Source organism: Macaca mulatta, chromosome 1 (assembly GCF_049350105.2).
Source record: "Macaca mulatta isolate MMU2019108-1 chromosome 1, T2T-MMU8v2.0, whole genome shotgun sequence".
Lineage (NCBI taxonomy): Eukaryota > Metazoa > Chordata > Mammalia > Primates > Cercopithecidae > Macaca > Macaca mulatta.
Window position 1 is genome coordinate 208,384,753 of NC_133406.1, and position 24,897 is coordinate 208,409,649.

The 24,897-nt window shown below is 46.3% G+C and overlaps 2 protein-coding genes across 2 annotated transcripts in view; one reads left to right on the top strand and one right to left on the bottom strand.

Annotated features, from left to right (window-relative positions):
- LOC144334483 (uncharacterized) overlaps positions 1 to 24,897 on the top strand; it is a 165,179-nt gene that overhangs the window by 22,714 nt on the left and 117,568 nt on the right. The window lies entirely within an intron of this gene.
- ZBTB8B (zinc finger and BTB domain containing 8B) lies at positions 6,765 to 23,379 on the bottom strand. The gene is made up of 3 exons (XM_015134244.3): positions 22,352 to 23,379; positions 12,167 to 12,345; positions 6,765 to 7,851 (listed from the first exon to the last, which is right to left on the bottom strand). The coding sequence occupies exons 1-3, from the start codon at positions 23,340 to 23,342 to the stop codon at positions 7,534 to 7,536; spliced, it is 1,488 nt and encodes a 495-aa protein (XP_014989730.2). The 5' UTR covers positions 23,343 to 23,379; the 3' UTR covers positions 6,765 to 7,533.

Below are 24,897 nucleotides of genomic sequence, written 5' to 3' on the forward strand. Positions count from 1 at the left end.
AAGTACAGTGATGCTTGGAACAGGCATGTCTTTTACAGGGACCCTGGAGGCCATGTCTATGAAGCTGTTATAAGAGATACTTGTTCCTGTGGGGCAAGGGTCTCTTAAGCTGGGGCAGCTCCCATACTTGCCCCATGTGGATCTGTCTTCTTGCACCTGCATTATGCCACATAGGCAGCTGCAGAGACTTTCAGAGAAGAGCAACTGGTTCTGCCTTGCTAGTAAGTAGCACTTCCCATTCTATATCCTTCTAAGTGAATCGGATGCCAACTGTGGCAGTTTATAAGTTTGAATGTTTCTTTTTTTTTTTTTTGAGACGGAGTCTCACTCTGCTGCCCAGGCTGGAGTGCAGTGGCGCCATCTCGCCTCACTGCAAGCTCCGCCTCCCGGGTTCATACCATTCTCCTGCCTCAGATTCCCGAGTAGCTGGAACTACAGGCGCCCGCCACCATGCCCAGTTAATTTTTTGTATTTTTAGTAGAGACGGGGTTTCACCGTGTTAGCCAGGATGGTCTCGATCTCCCGACCTCGTGATCTACCTGCCTCGGCCTCCCAAAGTGCAGGGATTACAGGCGTGAGCCACTGCGCCCGGCCAAATTTGAATGTTTCTAAACCTTCAGCTGGGCCTAAGGCCCTTGGAGGGCATTGCACTACTATTTGCATGTTTTTCTGATGGCAGTAGATGCTCCTCAGGGCCTATGGATAGTAAAAGATGTGAAACTGTTTGGTATGTTTTCCTACTTTCAAAAAAATCCTGATCATACCCTTCACTGTCCGCATGACAGATAATCCATATCCATTACATGTCACCAAGACCTGTATATGAAATTGATGCCTTCCCTCAAAATCCCCAAGCTTGTTACTACTAAACCTTCCTCATCAGAGCACATAATCCCTGCCCTAACCTCTATTGATTAACTGACAAAGGTCCAGAAATCAAATGATGGATATAAAAATTGCCCCCCCCCCCACAAAACCACAATTGTCAATGAAGAATTGCCAGTAGCAAAATAATCTACCTGGAGGGTCAAGACAGATGCTAAATGTTCTCCTTCAGTTACGAAGTTTCCGTATCATCCGATCATGCAGTCGTGTGAGTTACTGTCACCTTTTAAAACTAGGACATGTTTAGGAACCAACCAAACTACTCCTGACCCCAAAACACTTTTCATTTTTCTCTACAGAAGCATCATTTGAAGAAAAGAATTCAAATTTCCAGCACTACAATGAAAGGTTTGTGGAACACAGTACTGTTGAGTGGAGAGAACTACAAAAGCAACAGAAATTCATGAAAACAGTGCCCATCATATGCACCTGAATAAAGTGCCGCCTTATCAGGTTAGAAGACAGTGTGATCACATCAAAACACAAGGCAAGCTACAAGAGACCAGCAACAACAGGAAGCACAGTGGGAATGCTCAAAACAGAGCATAATAGGAACTTCTCACCCACCCCAACCCTTTGCCCCTCCCTACCCCATTACACTAGACTTCACAGAGATCATTCTTTTAATGCACAAAGGACACCCACAAGAAAAATCTAGAGTTCCAAATAAAACAGTCTGAGTTCAGTTAACCAAAGGCCACTCCACTCTTTCCTACGGCTCACAGAATCAGTGCATGCAGACCTACCTGTTGTCTTTCTCTCCCTGGGGTTTGTCACGACATCAATGAACAATAACAAAACCACCAGAATACTCAATTCCACAACATGTTGCAGACCACTAGGTCGGCAGCTTCCTTAAGGAATATTCAAAGTCTGGTGGCCACCAAAATATTTACATCAGAATGGCGTCTTTCTGCCAAATGATCAGAATCATGATGCACTATGTCGTTTCTTAGGTAAGAAATAGGTAAGGTCCTATTTACATTCCTTCTCAACTTTAGAGAAGGGGGTTCTCATCCCCCAAGAGAAATAACTTCCCAAGAATGCCATTTTGGAATTCCATTACAAGTAAGAGTCCTGTTCCTATTCATGCAATGTATCTAATATGAGACAAAAATATCCCTTTGTGAACTTGGGTGGAATGTGCCAGAATAGAAACTAAACCACTAACGGTCTGTGTTGGGCTCAACTATAAATTTACTTAGTATAAAAATATCACCAACCCCACAAATTAAACCTCAAAGACACTGTGATTATAAATACTGACCACCTAATGTGAACATAAATTTAAAAGAGGACCAATTTATGATCTAATAGTCTAGACAAAGGAAGTATCTCCTTTAAAAGTGATAGAATTCAGTGATCCAGTTACTGCCAATGCCTATACACAAACTCCAAACGGTCCACCAGAAATGCAACAATCAGATATTACGAAAGAAAGAGAATCATTTAAATATTAGGTGTCACATTCTATTTTCTTCCCAGTGATTCTGCTACTTTAAAAATTAACAAAATGGCCGGGCGCGGTGGCTCACACCTGTAATCCCAGCACTTTGGGAGGCCGAGGCGGGCGGATCACAAGGTCAGGAGATCGAGACCACGGTGAAACCCCGTCTCTACTAAAAATACAAAAAATTAGCCGGGCGCGGTTGTGGGCGCCTGTAGTCCCAGCTACTCGGGAGGCTGAGGCAGGAGAATGACATGAACCCGGGAGGCGGAGCTTGCAGTGAGCCGAGATCGCGCCACTGCACTCCAGCCTGGGCGACAGAGCGAGACTCCGTCTCAAAAAAAAAAAAAAAAAAAAAAAAATATTAACAAAATGATCAGAACCTAGTAATGATTCTGGGTGTGTGAATGAGTCAGAATTTTCTAAGTTTTCACATTATAAACCTAAATCAGATCATGGACAAGCTGTGAACCATCTGGCCTCAGCTCCTCATTTTACTAATCCACTATTTTCTAAAATTTGCGAGAACATAAGGGCCTATTAAATATTATGAAGGTCAGCTAGGCACGGTGGCTCATGCCTGTAATCCCAGCACCTTGGGAGGCTGAGGCAGGCAGATCACTTGAAGTCAGGAGTTTGAGACCAGCCTGGCCAACATGGTGAAACCCCATTTCTACTAAAAATACAAAAATTAGCCAGGCATGGTGGCGTGTGCCTGTAGTCCCAACTACTAAAGAGGCTGAGACAGAGGCCGGGCGCGGTGGCTCAAGCCTGTAATCCCAGCACTTTGGGAGGCCGAGACGGGTGGATCACGAGGTCAGGAGATCGAGACCATCCTGGCTAACACGGTGAAACCCCGTCTCTACTAAAAAATACAAAAAACTAGCCGGGCGACGTGGCGGGCGCCTGTAGTCCCAGCTACTCGGGAGGCTGAGGCAGGAGAATGGTGTAAACCTGGGAGGTGGAGCTTGCAGTGAGCTGAGATCCGGCCACTGCACTCCAGCCTGGGTGACAGAGCGAGACTCCGTCTCAAAAAAAAAAAAAAAAAAAAAAAAAAAGAGGCTGAGACAGAAGAATTGCTTCAACCTGGGAGGTGGAGGTTGCAGTGAGCCGAGATTGTGCCATTGCACTCCAGCCTGGGTGACAAGGACGAAACTCCATCTCAAAATAAATAAATAAATACATAAAATAAAATAGTCAATCAATAAATATTATGAAAGTAAAAGGTAGCTTAAAATATAACACAAAATTAAGTCCACTGATGAAAGATCCTTAAAAAACTCCTACTTTATCTTACCACAGAGTTTCTCAACCTTGGTATTACTTTTTGAATTGGAGAATTCTTTGTTGTGGGGCTGTCCTGTGCATTTTAGGATGTTAGGCAGCTTCCCTGGCCTCTACCCACTAGATGCCAATAGCCACCTACAAGGCACGAAATCGCCCCCAACTGAGAATCACTATCCTACAGGGAAATCTCTAATGTAAAATGTTTTACCCAGTGATATGAATAGGTCACGGAATCACTGAAGAGGATCATAGCTCCACTGGAGAAAGCAGGCAGAGAGGTTGAACTATGAGGTAGAAAAGTCATTAAAACATCAGAGATCATTTAAACAGAGAAAGCAAAAATATCAAACACTGTTCCTGGCCAAGTACATTTTCTACACATTCATTTAAGTTTCCTTTTTGCTGAGATCCCTCTTTTAAAATAACAGCTAACATATATATCTGGAGACAGTTTCGCTCTTGTTGCCCAGACTGGAGTGTAGTGGTGTGATGTCGGCTCAGTGCAAACTCCGCCTCCTGGGTTCAAGTGATTCTCCTGCCTCAGCCTCCCGAGTAGCTGGAATTACAGGCATGCACCACCATGCCCAGCTAATTTTGTATTTTTAGTAGAGACAGGGTTTCTCCATGTTGGCCAGGGTGGTCTCGAACTCCCAACCTCAGGTGATCCACCCGCCTTGGCTCCCAAAGTGTTGGGATTACAGGCGTGAGCCACTGCGCCTGGCCACAGCTAGTATTTTTATTTTAGATAAGACAAGTATCTCTGGTTCCTGATCATTTTCAATGTGTAACTCTTGATATAGAATATTTTTATTTTATTTATTATTATTTTTATTATTATTATTTTTTTGAGACAGTGTCTCACTCTGTCGCCCAGGTTGGAGTGGAGTGGTGCAATCCCAGCTCACTGCAACCTCTTCCAGGCTCAAGTGTTCCTCTCACCACAGCCTCCTGAGTAGCTGGGATTACAGGCACATGCCACCACTCCTAACTAATTTTTGTATTTTTAGTAGAGACGGGGTTTTGCCATGTTGGTCAGGCTGGTATCGAACTCCTGACCTCAAGTGTTCCATCTGCGTTGGCCTCTCAAGGTGCTGGGATTACAGGTGTGAGCCACCACACCCATCCAAGAATGATATTTATTGAACTACCTGTGATAAAAGAAGTTTTAAATTTTCCCATCTACTGCAGACCAATATGTGGTCCTGCTCTACAGGCTGGTATCCATCCTCTGCACCATGTGGCCCTCTAGCTGACCAGAACTGAACTGGTCCATACCCCACTCAAGAAGACAAAGCTGGCCAGGCGCGGTGGCTCACGCCTGTAATCCCAGCACTTTGGGAGGCCAAGGCGGGCAGATCACGAAGTCAGGAGATCGAGACCATCCTGGCGAACACGGTGAAACCCCGTCTCTACTGAAAATACAAAAAAATTAGCCAGGCGTGGTGGCAGGCGCCTGTAGTCCCAGCTACTCAGGAGGCTGAGGCAAGAGAATGGCGTGAACCCGGGAGGTGGAGATTGCAGTGAGCCGAGATCGCGCCACTGCACTCCAGCCTAGGCAAAAGAGTGAGACTCTGTCTCAAAAAAAAAAAAAAAGGAAGACAAAGCCATGAGTCACAGCCATGTCAAAGTGTTATCAACATTTCTATATGCATAGACTTAATTTCTGACTTTCCTTGTAGCAGAGTGGTAGAAAACAATTTACAGAACAGTGCCTCTCTGTGGGCCAGAGTTTGAGTTGCACTGTTCCAGTTTTAACTACAATTGAGAAGTACAGCTTGAACACCTTTCTAATGCTTTGGCTAACATTTACAAGCCAATTTATAATGTTTTTGACTTCTTTGTTGCTCAAGAGGTAGAAATAAAAGTGACTTTACCATCTTTTGAAAGACGACTATACTTAAAGGAAGACAAGAAGATTTCTTTTAAAATCCATTTTGGATATTTTAACGTAAGACAAAATTATGGAAAATGCCTTCAATTACATTCCGAATTCCTAATACTGCCTGCCCTTTAGCCCTTTAAAGAGTTCAGCCTCTTTTGTTGCAATAATTGTGTGGCTGAAAAGTGGGTGAAAGGTAGACTGCTTTTAAAAACCTGTTCTTCTACTAACCTTGCCTTTCCTTCATTAGGATCTTTTAAAAGATGAACATTTTAGAAATGTAACTTGGCGTTATGGGCTTATACTTTCCCTCCAATTAAAGTTCTAGGCAAGGCTGGGCGCGGTGGCTCAAGCCTGTAATCCCAGCACTTTGGGAGGCCGAGATGGGCGGATCACGAGGTCAGGAGATCGAGACCATCCTGGCTAACACGGTGAAACCCCATCTCTACTAAAAAATACAAAAAACTAGCTGGGCGAGGTGGCGGGCGCCTGTAGTCCCAGCTACTCGGGAGACTGAGGCAGGAGAATGTTGTAAACCCGGGAGGCGGAGCTTGCAGTGAGCTGAGATCCGGCCACTGCACTCCAGCCTGGGCGACAGAGCGAGACTCCGTCTCAAAAAAAAAAAAAAAAAAAAAAAAAAAAAAAAAAAAAAAAAAATAAAGTTCTAGGCAATGAGGTAGAAGGCAGGACTCAACTCCAAAGGCCGGACTCAGACACGGACCAAACTGAGGACTAGCTAAAACAAGGCGGTGGTGGGAGGATGGTGTGGGAAGCAGCTTTTATAAGAAACGCTCATCACTGGGCCATGTCAATTACCATTGCCATGGCAACACCTGGAAGTCACTGCCCCTTATCTTGGCAATCGCCCAGCGGCTTGGAAGTTACCACCATTTTCCTAAATATTGCTGCATAATCTGCCCCTTAATTTGCATGTAACTAAAAGTGGGTATAAATATGAGTGCCGACTTGCCTCTGAGATGCTACTCTGGGCACACTGCCTATGGGGTAGTCCTAGTCCACAAGGAGCGGCCCCTTTGCTGCTGCTGCAGCACACTGCTGCTTCAATACAAGCTGCTGTCTAACACCACTGGCTCGCCCTTGAATTCTTTCCTGGGTGAAGCCAAGAACTCCCCTGGACTAAGCCCCAATATTCGGGCTTGCCTGCCCTGCATCAGTATAAACTAAGTAAAAGAATGCCAGAGGCAGCTACATTTCCAAGTTACACAGTTCCAACTTTTGGAAATTGCTGGAAAAAGTAGGGGAGCATTTTGAGTTTTGCCCAAATGAGTTGTTTTATGATAACAGAACAGGTTGTAGGTGTAGAATCATCAAATGCCAAACCAGACAGGGAAATCATCCAGACTTGGGGTCATAGCCTCCCTTCTCAGTGCTAACTTAAAATTTTATTCAACTGGGCAAGTCAGGATGCCATAATGAGCCTTTCGGATCATTCTCATGTTTGTCTGCCCGTAAGTATTCCAAGCCTTTAAAATTGCTGTCCTAGATTTAGAGAGTACCTTTTTTGATCGTGTAGCTAGACCGCCCTGCCTGCTTTATATCAATAAAGGTTTCTCTTTAATACGTTGCCAGAAAATTTAATGTGGAATTCATTAGGAAAGGCTTGGCAAAGGTAAACTTGATCCCAAAACTTAATGGTTTTTAGAGAAAGAGGATGATAACAAAGGAATGCAGAGGGCTGAGTCAATATAAAAACAAGCGTGGAGATTTTCTTATCTTTCTCCTAACCACAGTTTGGATGCACAGCAAGAAAAACAGGAGACCTCAGGGCCTGCATTGATTCACTCAGAATTAAGGAGTGGCCAGCAAAGCCCTCAGAAACCAAGGGCACCACACAAAAAGGTTATCTGTCCTTTGAGTCACAAAATCCAACCTCTATCAGATAGTCTAATAAAAATGCACATATAACAGTGAAAAAATGTTCCTCTCAGCGTTCCACAAAATTGAACAAATGGTATCTTTCAACAACAGAATGAGCACTAGCAAGTTCTAAAACCTCTTCTCCACCAATTTATTGCTACGTAAGTGTCTCTCGGTCTGATAAGTTGGGCTGAATTTGTGGTTTGTCATCAGAATCATCTCCAGCGGGGTCATTTTCCTCACCCGACTCCACATAGATTGGCCAGTCATTGTCTGTGTCGCTCTTTTCTTGGCTTTCGGATGAAGCCTCCATCAAGCTTAGGTTGATAGGCATCAAATCATCGTCATCGTCGGGTGTGTCTGTAACACAGGTGCAGCTGTCACACAGCCCAAAGCGCCGCAGCCCCTGGGACAGGTGACTCGTGAATGTTCTCCTGCAGCCCTTGCAGATGATTGGACGGTTGGATCTGTGGACCTGTAATCACAAGCGGACACAGCAGATGTCAGAGAAAAGGAGATGAGCCTTTTCCACAAGGTCCCATGTGATCTGGCCCCTGCCTGACCCTCCGGATTCCTTTTTTAGCACTCCACCTGCATTCTCTGCCACAGTCTTTGTATTAGTCTGTTCTTGCACTGCTATAAAGAAATACCCGAGACTAGGTAATTTATAAAGGAAAGAGGTTTAATTGCCTCACAGTTCCACAGGCTGTACAGGAAGCATGATGCTGGCATCTGCTCAGCTTCTGGGGAGGCCTCAGGAAACTTACAATCATGGCAGAAGGCAAAGAGGGAGTCTGCACTTCACAAGGCCAGAGCAGAGGGGAGAGAAAGAAGGGGGAGGCACCACATATTTTCAAACAACCAGATCTCATGAGAACTCACTATCACAATGACAGCACCAAGGACGGATGGCGTTAAACCATGAGAAACTGCCCCCATGATCCAACCACCTCCCACCAGGCCCCACTTCTAGCATTAGGGATTACATTTCAACATGAGATTTGAGTGGGGACAGAGATCCAAACCATATGAGTCTTCGTCTTACCAAGGTTCTTTCTACCCCAGAGCCATTGGACACATGTGGGACATTCCCTTCTCCTCATCATCAACCCTTCACCCCTTATGAACACCTTGGAAGGAGGTCTCTCCTGATGCTCTAGGCCAGTTAGGGCCCCCAGCTAGCGATTCTCACCCATACTTCTTCCTTTGTTGTACATCTCACAAATTGTTGATAAAATTCACTAGAGTGTAAGCTCTAAGAGGGCAGGGACAGAGTCTGTCCCATTCCTTACTATATGCGCAGTGCTTAGCATACAAAGAGCACTCAAGTGAAAGTGAACTGATAGGGATTTTTTTTTTTTTTTTTTTTTGAGACAGGGTCTTGCTCTGTCACCCAGGCTGGAGTGCAGTGACACGATCATAGCTCACTAAAGCCCTGAACTCCTGGGCTCAAGTGTTCCTCCCCCTCCAGCCTCCCAAGCAGCTGGGACCACATGCACCCATGTACTACCATGCCTGGCTAATTTTTTATTTCTTGTAGAGGTGGCGTCTCACTATGTTGCCCATACTGGTCTTGAACTCCTGGCCTCAAGTGATCCTTCCACCTTGGCCTCCTAAGGTGTTGAGATTTCAAGTGTGAGCCACCATAGTTGGCCAGGATTTTTTTTTTTTGGAGATGGAGTCTTGCTGTCTTGCTATGTTCCCCAGGCTAGACTTGAACTCCTGGGTTCGAGTGATCCCCCTGCCTCAGTCTACCAAGTAGTTGGGAATATAGGTGTGTGCCACTGCATCTGGCTCTCATTAGGATTTTTGACATGGCTTTTTTTTCCCCTCTCATTGGACACCTTTGGTAATTGATATTTTATTTATTTTTATTTTTATTATACTTTAAGTTCTAGGGTACATGTGAACAACGTGCAGGTTTGTTATATATGTATACATGTGCCATGTTGGTTTGCTGCACCCATTAACTCGTCATTTACATTAGGTATTTCTCCTAATGCTGTCCGTCTCCCATCCCCCAATGCTGACATAGTTTTTATGTACCTTGGATTGTTTAATTATTAGGAAGGCAGATTTGCTAGGGTAGACAGCTATATTCCCCAGATGTGCCAGCAGCTGCTTTGGGAACTACGTTTTTTTTTTTTTTTTTTTTTTTCTTTTTTGAGACGGTGTCTTACTCTGTCGCCCCGGCTGGAGTGCAGTGGCCTGATCTTGGCTCACTGCAACCTCCGCCTCCCAGGTTCAAGCAATTCTCCTGCCTCAGTCTCCTGAGGAGCTGGGATTACAGGCACGTGCCACCAAGGCTGGCTAATTTTTTTTTTTTTTTTTTTGTATTTTTAGTAGATAAGGGGTTTTACCACATTGGCCAGGCTGACCTCAAACTCTTGACCTTAGATAATCCGTCCACCTCAGCCTCCCAAAGTGCTGAGATTACAGGTGTGAGCCACTGCGCTGGGCCTAGGAACTATCTTTTTAATGTGTACACTTTTCAGGAACTCCAGCCAATGGGGCTCTGTGAACCAATCACAGCCTCTGTTTTAGAGAGCTCTGGATGCAAGATACACACAAGAGGCAGAGATGAGGAGAGGCTGATACAGGAGAACCACCCACAATTAGCGCAGTCCTAGTGGGTGGGAAGTGGCATCTTATGGTGGCTTTGATTTGCATTTACCCTATGACTAATGATGTTGAGCATCTTTTCATGTGCTTATTGGCCATTTGTCTACCTTTTCCCAAGAAATGTCTAGTCAAATCCTTTGCCCAGGTTTAATTGAGTTATTCATTCTTTTACTGTTGCATTATAAAAGTTCTTCATTCTGGATACTAGACTGTTATCAGATATATCCCTTGCAAATATTTTCTCCCATTCTGAGGGTTTTCGTATTCTTTTTTTTTTTTGAGACGGAGTCTTGCTCTGTCACCAGGCTGGAGTGCAGTGGCGCGATCTTCGCTCACTGCAACATCCGCCTCCCGGGTTCAAGTAGTTCTCCTGCCTCAGCCTCCTGAGTAGCTGGGACTACAGGCACACACCACCATGCCCGGCTAATTTTTGTATTTTTAGTAGAGACAGGACTTCATCATGTTGGCCAGGATGGCCTCGATCTCTTGATCTTGTGATCTGCCCACCTCGGCCTCCCAAAGTGCTAGGATTACAGGCGTGAGCCACCACACCTGGCCAGTTTTTGTATTTTTTTTTTTTTTGAGATGGAGTCTCGCTCTGTCTCCCAGGCTGGAGTGCAGTGGCCCGATCTTGGCTCACTACAACCTCTGCCTCCTGAGTTCAAGCAATTCGCCTGCCTCAGCCTCCCAAGTAGCTAGGACTACAGGCGTCCGCCACCACTCCCGGCTAATTTTTGTATTTTTAGTAGAGACGGGGTTTCACCATATTGGCCAGGCTGGTCTCGAACTCCTGACCTTGTGACCCGCCTGCCTCGGCCTCCCAAAGTGCTGGGATTATAGGCGTGAGCCACCACACCTGGCCCAGTTTTTGGTATTCTTAAGAGCGCCCATTGAAGGTCAAGCTATTTGTATGTTAGATTTCCCAAACACTGATTGTCTTGCTCAAAGATGATCATAACTGCACATGGTGGCTCATGCCTATAATCCCAGCACTTTGCGAGTCTGAGGCAGGCAGATCGCTTGAGCCCAGGAGTTCAAGACCAGCCTGGGCAACCTGGAAAAACCCTGTCTCTACAAAAAACAAACAAACAAACAAACATTAGCTGGGCGTGGTGGTGTTTGCATGTAGTTCCAGCTACCCAAGTAGGGGCTAAGGTGAGAGAATCACCTGTGCCTTGGAAGGTCAAGGCTGCCGTGAGCTATGATCTATCTCTGCAGCCTGGGCGACAGAGTGAGACTCTGTCTCAAACAAAACAAACAAACAAAAAAAGATGATCATAAAATGCAACATCTGCAGCCATAAAAAAGAATGAGATAATGTGTTTTGTGGGAACATGGATAGAGCTGGAGGCTATTATCCTCAGCAAACTAACACAGGAACAGAAAACCAAATACAACATGTTCTCACTTATAAGTGGGAGCTAAATGATGAGAACTTAATGAACACAAAGAAGGAAACAGCAGACCCTGGGGTCTACCGGAGGCTGGAGAGTGGGAAGTGGGAGAGGAGCAAAGAGAATTAACTCCAGGATAAAATAATCTGTACAACAAATCCCTGTGACATGAGTTTACCTATGTAACAAACCTAAAAGTTTAAATAAATAAATAAATAAATGTAACATCTTTCTAAGTGGCCTGAATGGTTTTCAGCTGGTTGGACTCACCAGCTCACATGGAGACAAATCCTAGGGGGCAGCTCATTAGAGGGGAGGGCCTCCTTGGGCTGGGGCCCTCTTTGCTGCCCACAGGGAGCTCTATACATGGCAGTATACCCTTCCCTTACCCCCAGGTGCTGGGGCTGGGTGGGAAACTGAGGATGCAGCTTACCTTTGGTATCACACTGGTAGGAAGAGATTCACAATCCTGTCTGAGCCCTGTTGTTCTCTACATTACAATCATCACCTCTTACCAGGATCTAAACTTTCTTGGTTCTTCCCCTGAGAAAACTAGTCTAACTTGAAGTTAAAACTTAACTCTAACATATAAAGTTTTAGCTTTCTGTAAGTGCCACCACCTGAGCTTTAATTTAGTAGTAAAAATATATGTTGACAATTATCTGAAAACATCCCAGTAGACAGAGACATGAAAGACAGGCTGGCTGTACCCTTCCATTAGATGAGATCATGAATCGCTCTTGACACGAGGGCATGGCCAGCTGGAACACTTACACTCAGGGCGTGGCTCCGCAGGTGCTCCTGTCGCGTGAACCTCTTGCCGCAGGTCTCACAGGGGTAGGGCCGCTCGCCTGTGTGTGAACGGATGTGCCGCTTGAGGATGCCCTTCTGCTTGGCAGTGTAAGGGCAGAAAGGACACTTGTGGAGCTTGATGGGGACCACCAGCACATCACCTGGGGAACCAAATGCTTTCATTTACCTGTGCTGTACGCAGTGACCAACCCTGGCTACCCGCTGGTGGATGGGATCCAGAGCTGGGGAATTCCACCAGCCCAGATGAAGGAGGAGGACACCAACTCCGCCACCAGCCAACAGCAAGACATCGTCTGCAATTCCAACTCAGTCTGGCTCCCAATCAGCCCCAGGGTAAAGTGTACTTCTTATAAGGTCGGGAATGCTGTAAGACACCAGCTTCCACGCTTCTGTGTGACTCACAGTTAGAAACTCAGCTTGCATTACAACCTCAGAACACACATGCCTTATGTGGATAACTGGAAAAGTTTCCCAAAACAATACTTACCCTGATAGTGTTTATTCTGTTTGATTTCATTTTAAGACTGCTGGGGGCCAGGCACGGTGGCTCATGCCCGTAATCCCAGCACTTTGGGAGGCCAAGGCAGGCAGATCACAAGGTCAGGAGATCGAGACCATCCTGGCTAACACGGTGAAACCCTGTCTCTACTAAAAATACAAAAAATTAACCGGGCTTGGTGGCGGGCACCTATAGTCCCAGCTACTCGGGAGGCTGAGGCAGGAGAATGGTGTGAACCCGGGAGGCGGAGCTTGCAGTGAGCCAAGATGGCGCCACTGCACTCCAGCCTGGGCAAGAGTGCGAGACTCCATCTCAAAACAAAAGACTGCTGGGTGAGACTCTGTTATGGACTGAATTGTGTACCCCTAAAATTCATACCTTGAAGTCTGTGTTTGGAGATAAAAGCCCTTAAGAGGGTAATGAAGGTTAAATGAGTTTATAAGGTAGGGCCCTAATGATATGACTGGTTTTCTTATGAAGAAGAGACACCAGAGATCAACTGCTCTCTCCTTCTCCCTGCATACCCCCTGCCATTCCTCTCACCCCCACCCCTAGCACACACACACAGGAAAGCCTGTGTGAAGACACAGTGGGAAGGCTGCCATCTGCAAATCAGGAAGAGGCCTCACCAGAACCCAACCCTGCTGACACTTTGATCTTGGACTCTGAGCCTCTGGAATTTTGAGGATACATTTCTGTTAAGCTTCCCAGTCTGGGGCACTCTGTTGTGGCAGCCTGAGCTGACTAATACAACCCTCTGAGTTGATCTCACTACCTTCAGAACTTGGAAAATGCTGTTATAATGGATCAGATTTCTAGACCAGAATTCATGCTTTCTTGGACAGTAGTTCCTAAGAATATTTTCCAGGCATACGTAGAAGAGGCTTGCTTTGATGCAGACCCTAAATTGTTTGGAATTTATATTAACTCTACATATGTGAAATCATCAAATATCCAGGAATTCACTTAAATCTTTTTCCAATTTATTCCCTCACCTTGCTCATATAACCATTAAGGTGACAATGTGATTATCACTCATGTGTATAGAAACTGTTCCACTCAAGTTCTGTGAGTTACACTTACTGCTATAGTCATCCCTTGGTATCCACTGGGAATTGGTTCCAGGATACTCCTTGGATACCAAAATCCAAGGATGCTCAAGTCCCAGAGTCAGCCCTGCGGATCCTGTGAATACCGTATTTTCCATACATGATTGGTTGAATCCACAGATGCAGAAGCTATGGACACAGAGGGTCAACTATATTCCGAGATTTCTTCATTTTATTTATTTATTTTACTTTTTGAGACAGAGTCTCACTCTGTTGCCCAGGATGGAGTGCAGTGGCACGATCTTGGCTCACTGTAACCTCCACCTCCTGGGTTCAAGTGATTCTCCTGCCTCAGCCTCTGGAGTAGCTGGGATTACAGGCACCTGCCACTACGCCCAGTTAATTTTTGTATTTTTAGTAGAGATGGGGTTTCACCATGTTGGCCAGGCTGGTCTCAACTCCTGACCTCAGGTGATCCACCTGCCTCAGCCTTCCAAAGTGCTGGGATTACAGGCGTGAGCCACTGTGCCCGGCCCGAGATTTGTTCTTTCTATCCATGCCCTTCCAGATTTACAGATTTTGGTCATATCATATCACCTATGAAGGCACTAGTGACTCAAGCTTTCCAAGTAGAGAAACATGGTTCATGTCCTGGCTCTAGCACTGACCAGCCGTGTGGCCCTCGACATCTTACTTAGCTTCTCTGTGCCTTACTTTCCTCATCTGTAAAACAGGTATGATAACAGTTCCCACCTCACAGGACTGTGGTAAGAATGAAATAAAGTAACACATAAAGCACAGCACGTGGCACATAGTAAGCACTTGCAAATGTCAGCCATGTTTGTCATCATTGTCATCTCTTCAGAATTTTTTTTACCGGGTAAGCAGTCCAGGCTCTTGTGGTCTCTGTCAACACTGGAGTAACTCTTTTCTCTGGGGCTGGCTTGGGATACCTAACTGGCTCTGTCTTTCCTGAGGTGCTATGAAAAGTATGGCACACTAAATTGAATGTGAGAGTCCAACATCCTTTACGTAAGGGTGGAAATTCTCTTTGGTATTGAGTTCCCATCCTAATAATGCCTAACATTTTGCATAATCTATAGTGACTCCAAAATCTGTTTCCCAGGATAAAAGTAGCAGCTCAAAAGCTCATCGCTGCTGACATATGTGGAATTATTAAATCTCTCACTGCTCACACTGGTACTGAGATACAAGTAAAATAGGAATGATTATCTTTTTTTTTTTTTTTTTCTGAGATGGAGTCTCACTCTGTCACCTAGGCTGGAGTACAGTGGCACGATCTCGGCTCATTGCAACCTCCGCCTCCTGGGTTCAAGTGATTCTCCTGTCTCAGCCTCCAGAGCAGCTGGGATTACAGGTGCACACCACCATGCCTGGCTAATTTTTGTATTTTTAGTACAGACAGGAGTTCACCATGTTGGCCAGGCTGGTCTTGAACTCCTGACCTCAAGTGATCCACCTGCTTCAGCCCCGCAAAGTGCTGAGATTATAGGCATGAGCCACCATGCCCAGCCTGTTTTTTGTTTTTTGACACAGGGTCTCTGTCACCCAGGTAGGAGTGCAGTGGCATGATCATGGCTCACTGCAGCCTCTACCTCCCAGGCTCAGGTGATCCTCCCATCTCAGCTCCCTGAATAGCTGGGACTACAGGCATGTGCCACCACGTGCAGCTAATTTTTTTTTTTTTTTTTTGAGATGGAGTTTTGCTCTTGTTGGGCAGGCTGGAGTGCAATGGCACAATCTCGGCTCACTGTAACCTCCACCTCCCAGGTTCAAGTGAATCTCCTGTCTCAGCCTCCCAAGTAGCTGGGATTACAGGCATGCACCACTATGCCTGGCTAATTTTGTATTTTTAGTACAGACAGAGGTTTAACCATGTTGGTCAAGCTGGTCTCGAACTCCTGACCCCAGGTGATCCACCCACCTTGGCCTCCCAAAGTGCTGGGATCACAGGTGTGAGCCACCATGCCCGGCCACGGGCAGCTAATTTAACAATTTTTTTTTTTTTTGTAGAGACAGACAGAGTCTCACTATGTTGTCCAGGGTGGTATTGAACTCCTAGGCTTAAGGGATCCTCCATGCCTCAGTGTCCCAAAGTGCCAGGATTACAGGTGTGAGCCACAGCACCCGGCCAGGAATAACAACCTGTTTCCTAGGATCAAAGCAGCAGCTCATAGCTCATCACCCTGCTCACTCCTCTGGCACTGTGGAACTTCCTTGTTATTTATCTCCATCACCTTGGCTTTGTACCACACACTTCTTCCTGATTATCTACAAAAACATAAAATAAAATAGGCCCAGCATAAGTCCTTGGAAAAATAACTGTTAACTATTTCTCCATCAGAAAAGTATGGATTGTCTCAACACTTTCTTCCCCCTTCCTGATCTCACTCCCCCAATACAGCAGTTCACCTGAATCCTATTACATGCCAGGCCATTGTAAGACACCTGTTTCCTCCCTCAAGAAGTTAAGTCTAGCAGGAAAGATATGTAAACATATTCATACCATATGAAGCACACATGCAAAGTTCAAAGTGATGAAGAAATATAAATAAAAAGTGATGATTTTCCTTAGGAGTTCAGCAAAGATTTCACAGAAGAGGTTAACTTTGAGCAAGGTTTTAAAAGATGAACAGGCCGGGCGCGGTGGCTCAAGCCTGTAATCCCAGCACTTTGGGAGGCCGAGACGGGCGGATCACGAGGTCAGGAGATCGAGACCATCCTGGCTAACAAGGTGAAACCCCGTCTCTACTAAAAAATACAAAAAAATTAGCCGGGCGAGGTGGCGGGTGCCTGTAGTCCCAGCTACTCGGGAGGCTGAGACAGGAGAATGGCCTGAACCCAGGAGGCAGAGCTTGCAGTGAGCTGAGATCCGGCCACTGCACTCCAGCCTGGGCGACAGAGCAAGACTCCATCTCAAAAAATAAAATAAAATAAAAGATGAACAGGAGTTCACTGGGAGTTCAAGACAGAGAAAGGTATCTCGGGCAGAGGAAGAACACGTGCTTAGGCATAGAGGTAAATGAGACTATGAAGTATGAAGTGGGGGTTAGGAATGAGGGCAAGGAAGGAACAAGAACTAGATTGTGATGGTCACATTCATTCATTCATTCTTTCAGCAAATTTATACTGAGCACTCACTATGGGTCAGGCTCTGTTCTAGGGTCCTGGGGATATAACAGTGAACAGAATAGACCAAAGTCCCTGCCCCTCATGGAACTAACATGCTGAGAAATTTGGACTTTACTTGTAAGCAGCCTGGATTTTTTTTTTTTTTTTGAGATGGAGTCTCGCTCTGTCGCCCAGGCTGGAGTGCAGTGGTGCGATCTCAGCTCACTGCAACCTCCAACTCCTGGGTTCGAGCAATTCTTCTGCCTCAGCCTCCTGAGTAGCTGAGACTACAGGCCTGAGCCACCACTCCTGGCCAGCTAGAATTTTAAGCAAGGAAGGTACAATGGTCACATGGTCAAATTTTCATGGCCAAATTTAAAAGATCCCTCTGGGCACAATTCAGGGAAAAGACTTAAGAGAGGCAATATTAAAGGCAGGAAGTCCAAGTAGGAGGGGACCACGAGTCTGGATGAGAGATGATAGGAGCTAAGGCAGTGGTTGTGGAGGTGGAGAGGAGTCACACTGAGAAAGAGTGAAATTAACAGAAGGAAAAGCAGGTACAGGAGGAAAGGGGAGTTCAGTTCAGATTTTACAGGGATTGAGGCTTGTGCAGAGCATCCAGGTGGGCATAAAAATTAAAAAAATAAAAGAAACTACCAAAACCTCCCCTGTGACCGGTGTGGTGGCTCATGCCTATAATCTTAATACTTTGAGAGGCTGAGGCAGGAGGACCACTTGAGCCCAGGAGGTCGAGGCTGCAGTGAGCTGTGATTGCGCTACTGCACTCCAGCCTGGGTGACAGCGTGAGACCCTGTCTCAAAGCAAAACAAAACAAAACAAACCTGGCCAGGCATAGCAGTTCACACCTATAATCCCAGCACTTTGGGAGGCTGAGGCGGGTGGACCACTTAAGGTCACGAGTTTGAGACCAGCCTGACCAACATAGTGAAACCCTGTCTCTACGAAAAATACAAAAATTAGCTGGGCATGGTGATGCACGCCTGTCATCCCAGCTACTTGGGAGGCTGAGGCAGGAAAATTGCTTGAACCTGGGAGGCAGACGTTGCCGTCAGCTGAGATGGCACCACTGCACTCCAGCCTGAGCAACAGAGTAAGACTGTTAAAAAAAAAAAAAAAAAAGAAAAATCCCCTGTGCCTACAGATATAACCTCCCCTCTTTGTATGTAAGGTTTTCCATGATCTGACTCCTGACTCCAATCAATTTTTCCCTGTCCCCTCTTCTTATCTTCAGATGGCGCTTCCAGGATGCCTCCCTGATCTCCCAGTAGGAAGCCAGTTCTCCTTCTGGACTACTGTGAACTCATACCTGAGTGTCTTTCAACCCTAGTACCTTTCTAGCATGTGATGTTATTTACATTTGTGTCTTTTTTTTTTTTTTTTTTTTTTTTTTTGTGGGACAGTCTCACTCTGTTGCCCAGGCTGTAGTGCAGTGGTGCGATCTCAGCTCACTGCAACCTCTGCCTCCTGGGTTCAAGCAATTTTCCTGCCTCAGCCTCCCGAGTAGCTGGGATCACAGGCACTCACCACCACGCCTGGCTAATTTTTTTTGTATTTTTAGTAGAGATGGGGTTTCATCATGTTAGCCAGGCTGGTCTCGAACTCCTGACCTCAAGTGATCCACCTGTCTCAGCCTCCCAAAGTGCTGTGATTACAGGCATGAGCGACTGTGCCTGGCCCACATTTGTGTCTTATCTCCTATACGACACCATCAGTTCTTTGAGGGCTGCATCCATGTCTGACTTATCTTTATGTCTTCACACAAAAGGTACTCAAATATTTGAACAAATAAATGAATAACCAAACAAATCAATCCTACTCTGTGCACTTGGAAAAACTATACCCTGGAGCCATATGAATGAAATAAAAACATGGTAGACAACAGGCATGGCCAGGGGCCAGGGCAGCAGCATTGCCACAGCACCCTGTAGCAAGAAGCCTGACTTTCCAGACCAATAAGGACAGGACCTGAATATATTATAAGTGGCACAGAGCCAAATGCCTATTTCATGATACTTCTTGTGCTTACCTGCAGAGGGGTTCAAAGAAAAAATCATTGCACTGAAATCCTCTATCTACTTGTGTTGCTTTCACTGTTTGTTTAATGAATGAAATGAAGCCACTCCAGGTTTGTGGTTTTAGCTGGGCCACTTACTACTGCATTCTTACGAAACTCACTAAACCCTTCTGGGTCGCAGTTTCTCCATATTTCCTCTGTCAAACACATGGGGCATCATGAGAGTCTCGTGGATATGAAAGGGTGATCAGTGTGTGAAATGCCATCGTACACACAGCAATGAGAATTTCAACAAGTTCCCATGGTGTGTTCATGGAAGCAGCCACGATCTTCCCAATGCTGGTGAAGCCAGTGTCTCTGAGAACCAGAAACAGCATTTTCAAGTTTTTTTTTTTTTTTTTTTTTTTGAGACAACGTCTCACTCTGTTGTCGAGGCTGGAGTGCAGTGGCATGATCACAGCTCACCGCAGCCTTGACCTCCCAGGCTCAGGTGATCCTCCCACCTCAGCCTCCCAAGCAGCTGGGACTATGGGTACATACAACGACGCCTGGCTAATTTTTCTTTTTTTTTTTTTTTTTTTTTTTGAGACAGAGTCTCGCTTAGTCGCCCAGGCTGGAGTGCAATGGCGTGATCTCGGCTCACTGCAAGCTCCGCCTCCCGGGTTCACGCCATTCTCCTGCCTCAGCCTCCCGAGTAGCTGGGACTACAGGCGCCCGCCGCCTCGCCCGGCTAATTTTTTGCATTTTTAGTAGAGACGGGGTTTCACCGTGTTAGCCAGGATGGTCTCGATCTCCTGACCTCGTGATCCGCCCGCCTCGGCCTCCCAAAGTGCTGGGATTACAGGCGTGAGCCACCGCGCCCGGCCTGGCTAATTTTTCAATTTTTTTTTGTTTTTGTAGAGATGGGGTTTTGCCATCTTGCCCAGGCTGGTCTTGAACTCCTGGGCTCAAGCGATCCTCCCACCTTGGCCTCTCAAAATGCTGGGATTGTAGGTGTTAGCCACTGCACCTGGCCATTTTCAAGTTTTTCAAGTCCAGTTTTAATCAGACATACTGAGTGCTCCTGCTTTTAAAAAATGAAATTTGAGGCCAGGCACAGTGGCTCACCCCTGTAATCCTAGCACTTTGAGAGGCCGAGGCAGCAGGATCACCTGAGGTCAGTAGTTCAAGACCAGCCTGGCTAACATGGTGAAACCTCATCTCTACTAAAACTACAAAAATTAGCCGGACATGGTGACACATGCCTGTAATCCCAGCTACTCGGGAGGCTGAGGCAAGAGACTTGCTTGAACCCAGGTGGCAGAGGTTGCAGTGAGCTGAGATTGCACCACTGCACTCCAGCCTGGGCAACAGAGTGAGACTCTGCCTCAAAAACAAAACAAAACAAAACAAAACCAAAAATTCCCAGAAATTAAAAATTTGCAAGACAGGCCAGGCACAATGGCTCACACCTGTAATCCCAGCACTTTGAGAGGCTGAGGTGGGAGGATCACTTCAGCCCAGGAGTTTGAGACCAACCTGAGCAACATAGGGAGGCCTCGTCTCTGTTATAAATCAAATATACAAAAAATTAGCTGGATGTGGTGGTGTATGCCTGTAGCGCCAGCTACTTGGGATGCTGAAGTGGGAGGATCACTCAAGCTCGGGAGGTCAAGGCTGCGGTGAGCTGTGATGGTGCCACTGCACTCTAGTCTGGGCAACACAGCGAGACCCTGTCTCAAAAGAAAAAAAAAGTCTCAAGACAGCCATTTAGTAATGAATAAAAATAGCTGATCTCCCTTTATTTAAAAGACTTTCACTTCAACCAGAGAATTAGAAGCTAAAAAAAGGAAAAGACTTTTACTACTGAATATTTCACTGCCAGACTGCAATTCATGAATTTCTTGGCTTGAGGTTCTGTTTTTTTTTTCTTTTCTTTTCTCTTTCTTTTTTTTTTTTTTTTTTTGGCAGGGAGTCTCGCTCTGTCACCCAGGCTGGAGCGTGGTGGCACGATCTTGGCTCACTGCAACCACCACCTCCTAGGTTCAAGCTATTCTCTTGCCTCAGCCTCCCAAGTAACTGGGATTACAGGTGCATGCAGCTGCGCCCAGCCTTGGCTTGAGGTTCTGGAAGCCACGTTTCGTCAGTAAGGTGGCAGTCAAGTTTATTTTTGTCTCCTACAAGATACCTTGCAACACAATTACCTCACCTGTTAAGAGGAGTTAACCATATTATCTCAACTCTCAGAACTGTTCAAAGAAACAACCAGGTTCTCTTGAAACGCAAAAGCCTACCAAAGGATGTAAAAGTTAGCTCACATGAAGTCAAACACTGGCACTAAAATAGTCTCAAGTCGGCCGAGCACAGTGGCTCACGCCTGTAATCCCAGCACTTTGGGAGGCCAAGGCGGGAGGATCACTTGAGGTCAGGAGTTTGAGACCAGCCTGACCAACATGGTGAAACCCTGTCTCTACTGAAAATACTGGGCATGGTGGTATGCGCCTATGGTAATCCTAGCTACTCGGGAGGCTGAGGCATGAGAATCACTTGAACTCTGGGAGGCAGAGATTGCAGTGAGCTGAGATTGCACCATTGCACTCCAGTCTGGGTGTCAGAGCAAGACCCTGTCTCAATCAATCAATCCATCAGTCAAATAGTCTCAAGTAGATGGCATCATCAAACACACCAGGCTGGGTGCCTATTCTATGCCAAGCACCTTGGCTGACACAGAGAAGTATAAATCTCTGGAGCATATATCTCTGGATATGACTTCAATCACATTCTCCCCACACAAAATCAACCTCCCAGAATAGAGGAAATCTAAGATGATACGTGAGAAAAAGTTCTGAAAACTCTCTTATTTGATCCCCACAACCGTTACCTGTGAGAGAGGCAGGGCAGGGATGATTATCCCCATTTTACAGATGACAAAACAGACTCAAAGAGATTCAGTGATTTAACCAAGGTCCCACTGCCGGTCAGAGGAAGAGAGTGGGTTCCTCCCATGTCTCCAAACTGCCCCCAACACGCTTACATTCTAGTTGTAGAGGTAAAACACAAACATACAGGAAGAAACAATGCCCCGCATACAGCAGGTGCTCAATTAATGCATATTGGTGGTGGTGGTGGTGGCAGTAATGGTGACTGATGATGATCATAATGAGATGGTGATACTGGTGATGATTGTAGTGATGACGATGGTACTGATGATGGTACTGGTGATGATGGTACTGGTGATGATGGTAATGACGATGATACTAGTGATGATGATACTGATGATTATGGTACTGGTGATGATGGTACTGATGATGATGGTACTGGTGATGATGGTACTGATGATGTTGGTAGTGACAATGATGATGGTGATAATGATCATGATGATGGGAGAACACAAGGCACAGACAGTGTGTACTAAATGACTGACAGGGCTGATGAATGCTAAGGGAACTCACCTGAGTCCTCTCCATACCAGTCAGCCTGGACATCCATCATAGAACTCATGGCTACTCCTGCACCTTCTGGTCTTCCCTCCAAACTCCGAGAAAAGTGATGGTCAGCATCATCCTTGCTCGGGGCAGCGCTGTTGCGCAAGAGCGCCTCCAGGAACTGCTTCACGTGGTAGTTGCTGTAAGCCAAGTCAACCGTCTGGCCGCTTGGCAAGGCCTCCTCCACGTGGGCCAGGTTCAGCGGGGCAGCATACTGCTGCAGCTGTTCCCCAACGTCCACCTCCACTTCATCAGCATCAAATTCCACCTTGGGCTCTATCCGTTTGGGTGGAGTAGAGAGGTCGCTGTCAGCCGAGCCACCGCCAAGGCTGTCTTTCACCACCAGTTCCAAGGGATGGCAGTCTCCGCAGTCACCGCAAGGGGACTCTCTCAGGCAGTCCACGCTCTTTTCTCCCACGGCTGGAGAGGAGACCAAGCTCTTGGTACCACAGGAGGTACCCTCCCGGCCTGAACTGGGGCTTCCACTGTCAACCTGATGAGCCGCCGCTGCCGCCGCCGCTGCAGCCGCCGCCGCTGCTGCCGCCACTGCTGCAGCCACAGCAGCCTCCTTCTCCATCTTTCGGCAAATGTCGAGGGATGACCTAATGTATGTCTTGCAGAAGTTCACCACATCATTCATCTGCAGGTAGCTGGCAGCCGACATCACTTCAATCACATTCTCCCCACACAAATCCAACTTCCCAGAATAGAGGAAATCTAAGATAATGGAGAAGGCATCAGAGGTGACAATGTCCAAAGAGGCGGTGCTATGCCGCCCGCTGTCCTGGATATAGTGAATGAGCAGGGCTCGGAAGTAGCCGCTGTTAGCAAACAAAATGTTCCTGTGGGCCTTGAAGATCCGCCCTTCCACAATGATGCTGCAGTCACAGAAAAAGTCCCTCTTTCTCTGTTCATTCAGCTCCCCCAAAAGCTTGGCATAATAGGATTCCATCTCCATTGCTCCGCCAGCTGCTGCTGCTCCAGAGTAAACCTGTATCTCTGTCAAGATTTTTCTTAAGTTAATTCACAAATCTCAACCTTTACAAATATGATTTTTTTTTTTTTTTTTTTTTTTTTTTTTTTTTTTGAGACGGAGTCTCGCTCTGTCGCCCAGGCTGGAGTGCAGTGGCGCGATTTCGGCTCACTGCAAGCTCCACCTCCCGGGTTCACGCCATTCTCCTGCCTCAGTCTCCTGAGTAGCTGGGACTACAGGCGCCCGCCACCACGCTCAGCTAAATTTTTTGTGTATTTAGTACGGGGTTTCACCGTGTTAGCCAGGATGGTCTCGATCTCTTGATCTCCTGATCCGCCAGCCTCGGCCTCCCAAAGCGCTGGGATTACAGGCGTGAGACATCGCGCCCAGCCAATAATATTTCTTTTAAAATTTTTAAACAAGGCTGGGTGCGGTGGCTCACGCCTGTAATCCCAGCACTTTGGGAGGTCGAGACGGGCGGATCACAAGGTCAGGAGATGGAGACCACCCTGGCTAACACAGTGAAACCCTGTCTCTAATAAAAATACAAAAAATTAGCCGGGTATGGTGGCCGGCGTCTGTAGTCCCAGCTACTGGGGAGGCTGAGGCAGGAGAATGGCCTGAACCTGGGAGGCAGAGCTTGCAGTGAGCAGATACGGTGCCGCTGCACTCCAGCCTGGGCAACAGAGCAAGACTCCATCTCAAAAAAAAAAAAAAAAAATTTAAACAATTTTTCCAAAACCAGTGGTCCAATAGTATCTGTAGGATATGGGCTTCCCAGCACTTTGGGAGGACAAAGCAGGCAGATCACTGTGAGACCAGCCTGTCCAACATGGTGAAACCCCTTCTCTGCTAAAAATACAAAACTTAGCCCGGCCTGTAATCCCAGCTACTAGGGAAGCTGAGGTGGGAGGATCGCTTGAAGCCAGGAGGTGTAGGCTGCAGTGAACTAAGATTGCACCACTGCACTCCAGCCTGGTTGACAGAGCAAGATTCCATCTCAACAATAATAATAATAATAATAATAATAATAATAATAATATGGTCTGCTTTGGATCTAATAAAAATCAGAGGTTATCCAACTGGGTTAATTTATGAAAAAAAAATAATAACTATAGCTAACTGCATGTGAGCACAGTGCTTACTATTTTACATTGATTCTTTCAGTGAATTTTTATAAAAACCTTACAAGTAAATATTGTCTCCTTTGTTCTGATAAGGAAATTGAGGGTAGGAGATGACCCAGTTGTAACAGATCTGGGACTCAAAATCAGGTCTATTGGCCTCCAGAGCCAATGCTCTAATGTACTACATTCTACTTTCTTCAAGGCTCAAAATACAGAAAATATTCACATCTAAGAATTATAGTTGAGGCCAGGTGCGGTGGCCCACATCTGTAATCCTAGCACTTTGGGAGGCTGAGGTGGGCAGATCAGCTGAGGTCTGGAGTTTGAGACCAGCCTGGCCAACATGGCAAAACCCTGTCTCTACTAAGACTACAAAAATTAACTAGGCGTGGTGGTGGGTACATGAGTCCCAG

Excerpts from the sequence above, each read along its gene's own strand:
- ZBTB8B (XM_015134244.3), bottom strand. The coding sequence starts at position 23,342 with ATGGAGATGGAATCCTATTATGCCAAGCTTTTGGGGGAGCTGAATGAA. Across the intron at positions 12,346-22,351 it reads CTGGTATGGAGAGGACTCAG|GTGATGTGCTGGTGGTCCCC; the intron begins GTGAGTTCCCTT and ends TTGGTTCCCCAG. Across the intron at positions 7,852-12,166 it reads TGCGGAGCCACGCCCTGAGT|GTCCACAGATCCAACCGTCC; the intron begins GTAAGTGTTCCA and ends TTGTGATTACAG.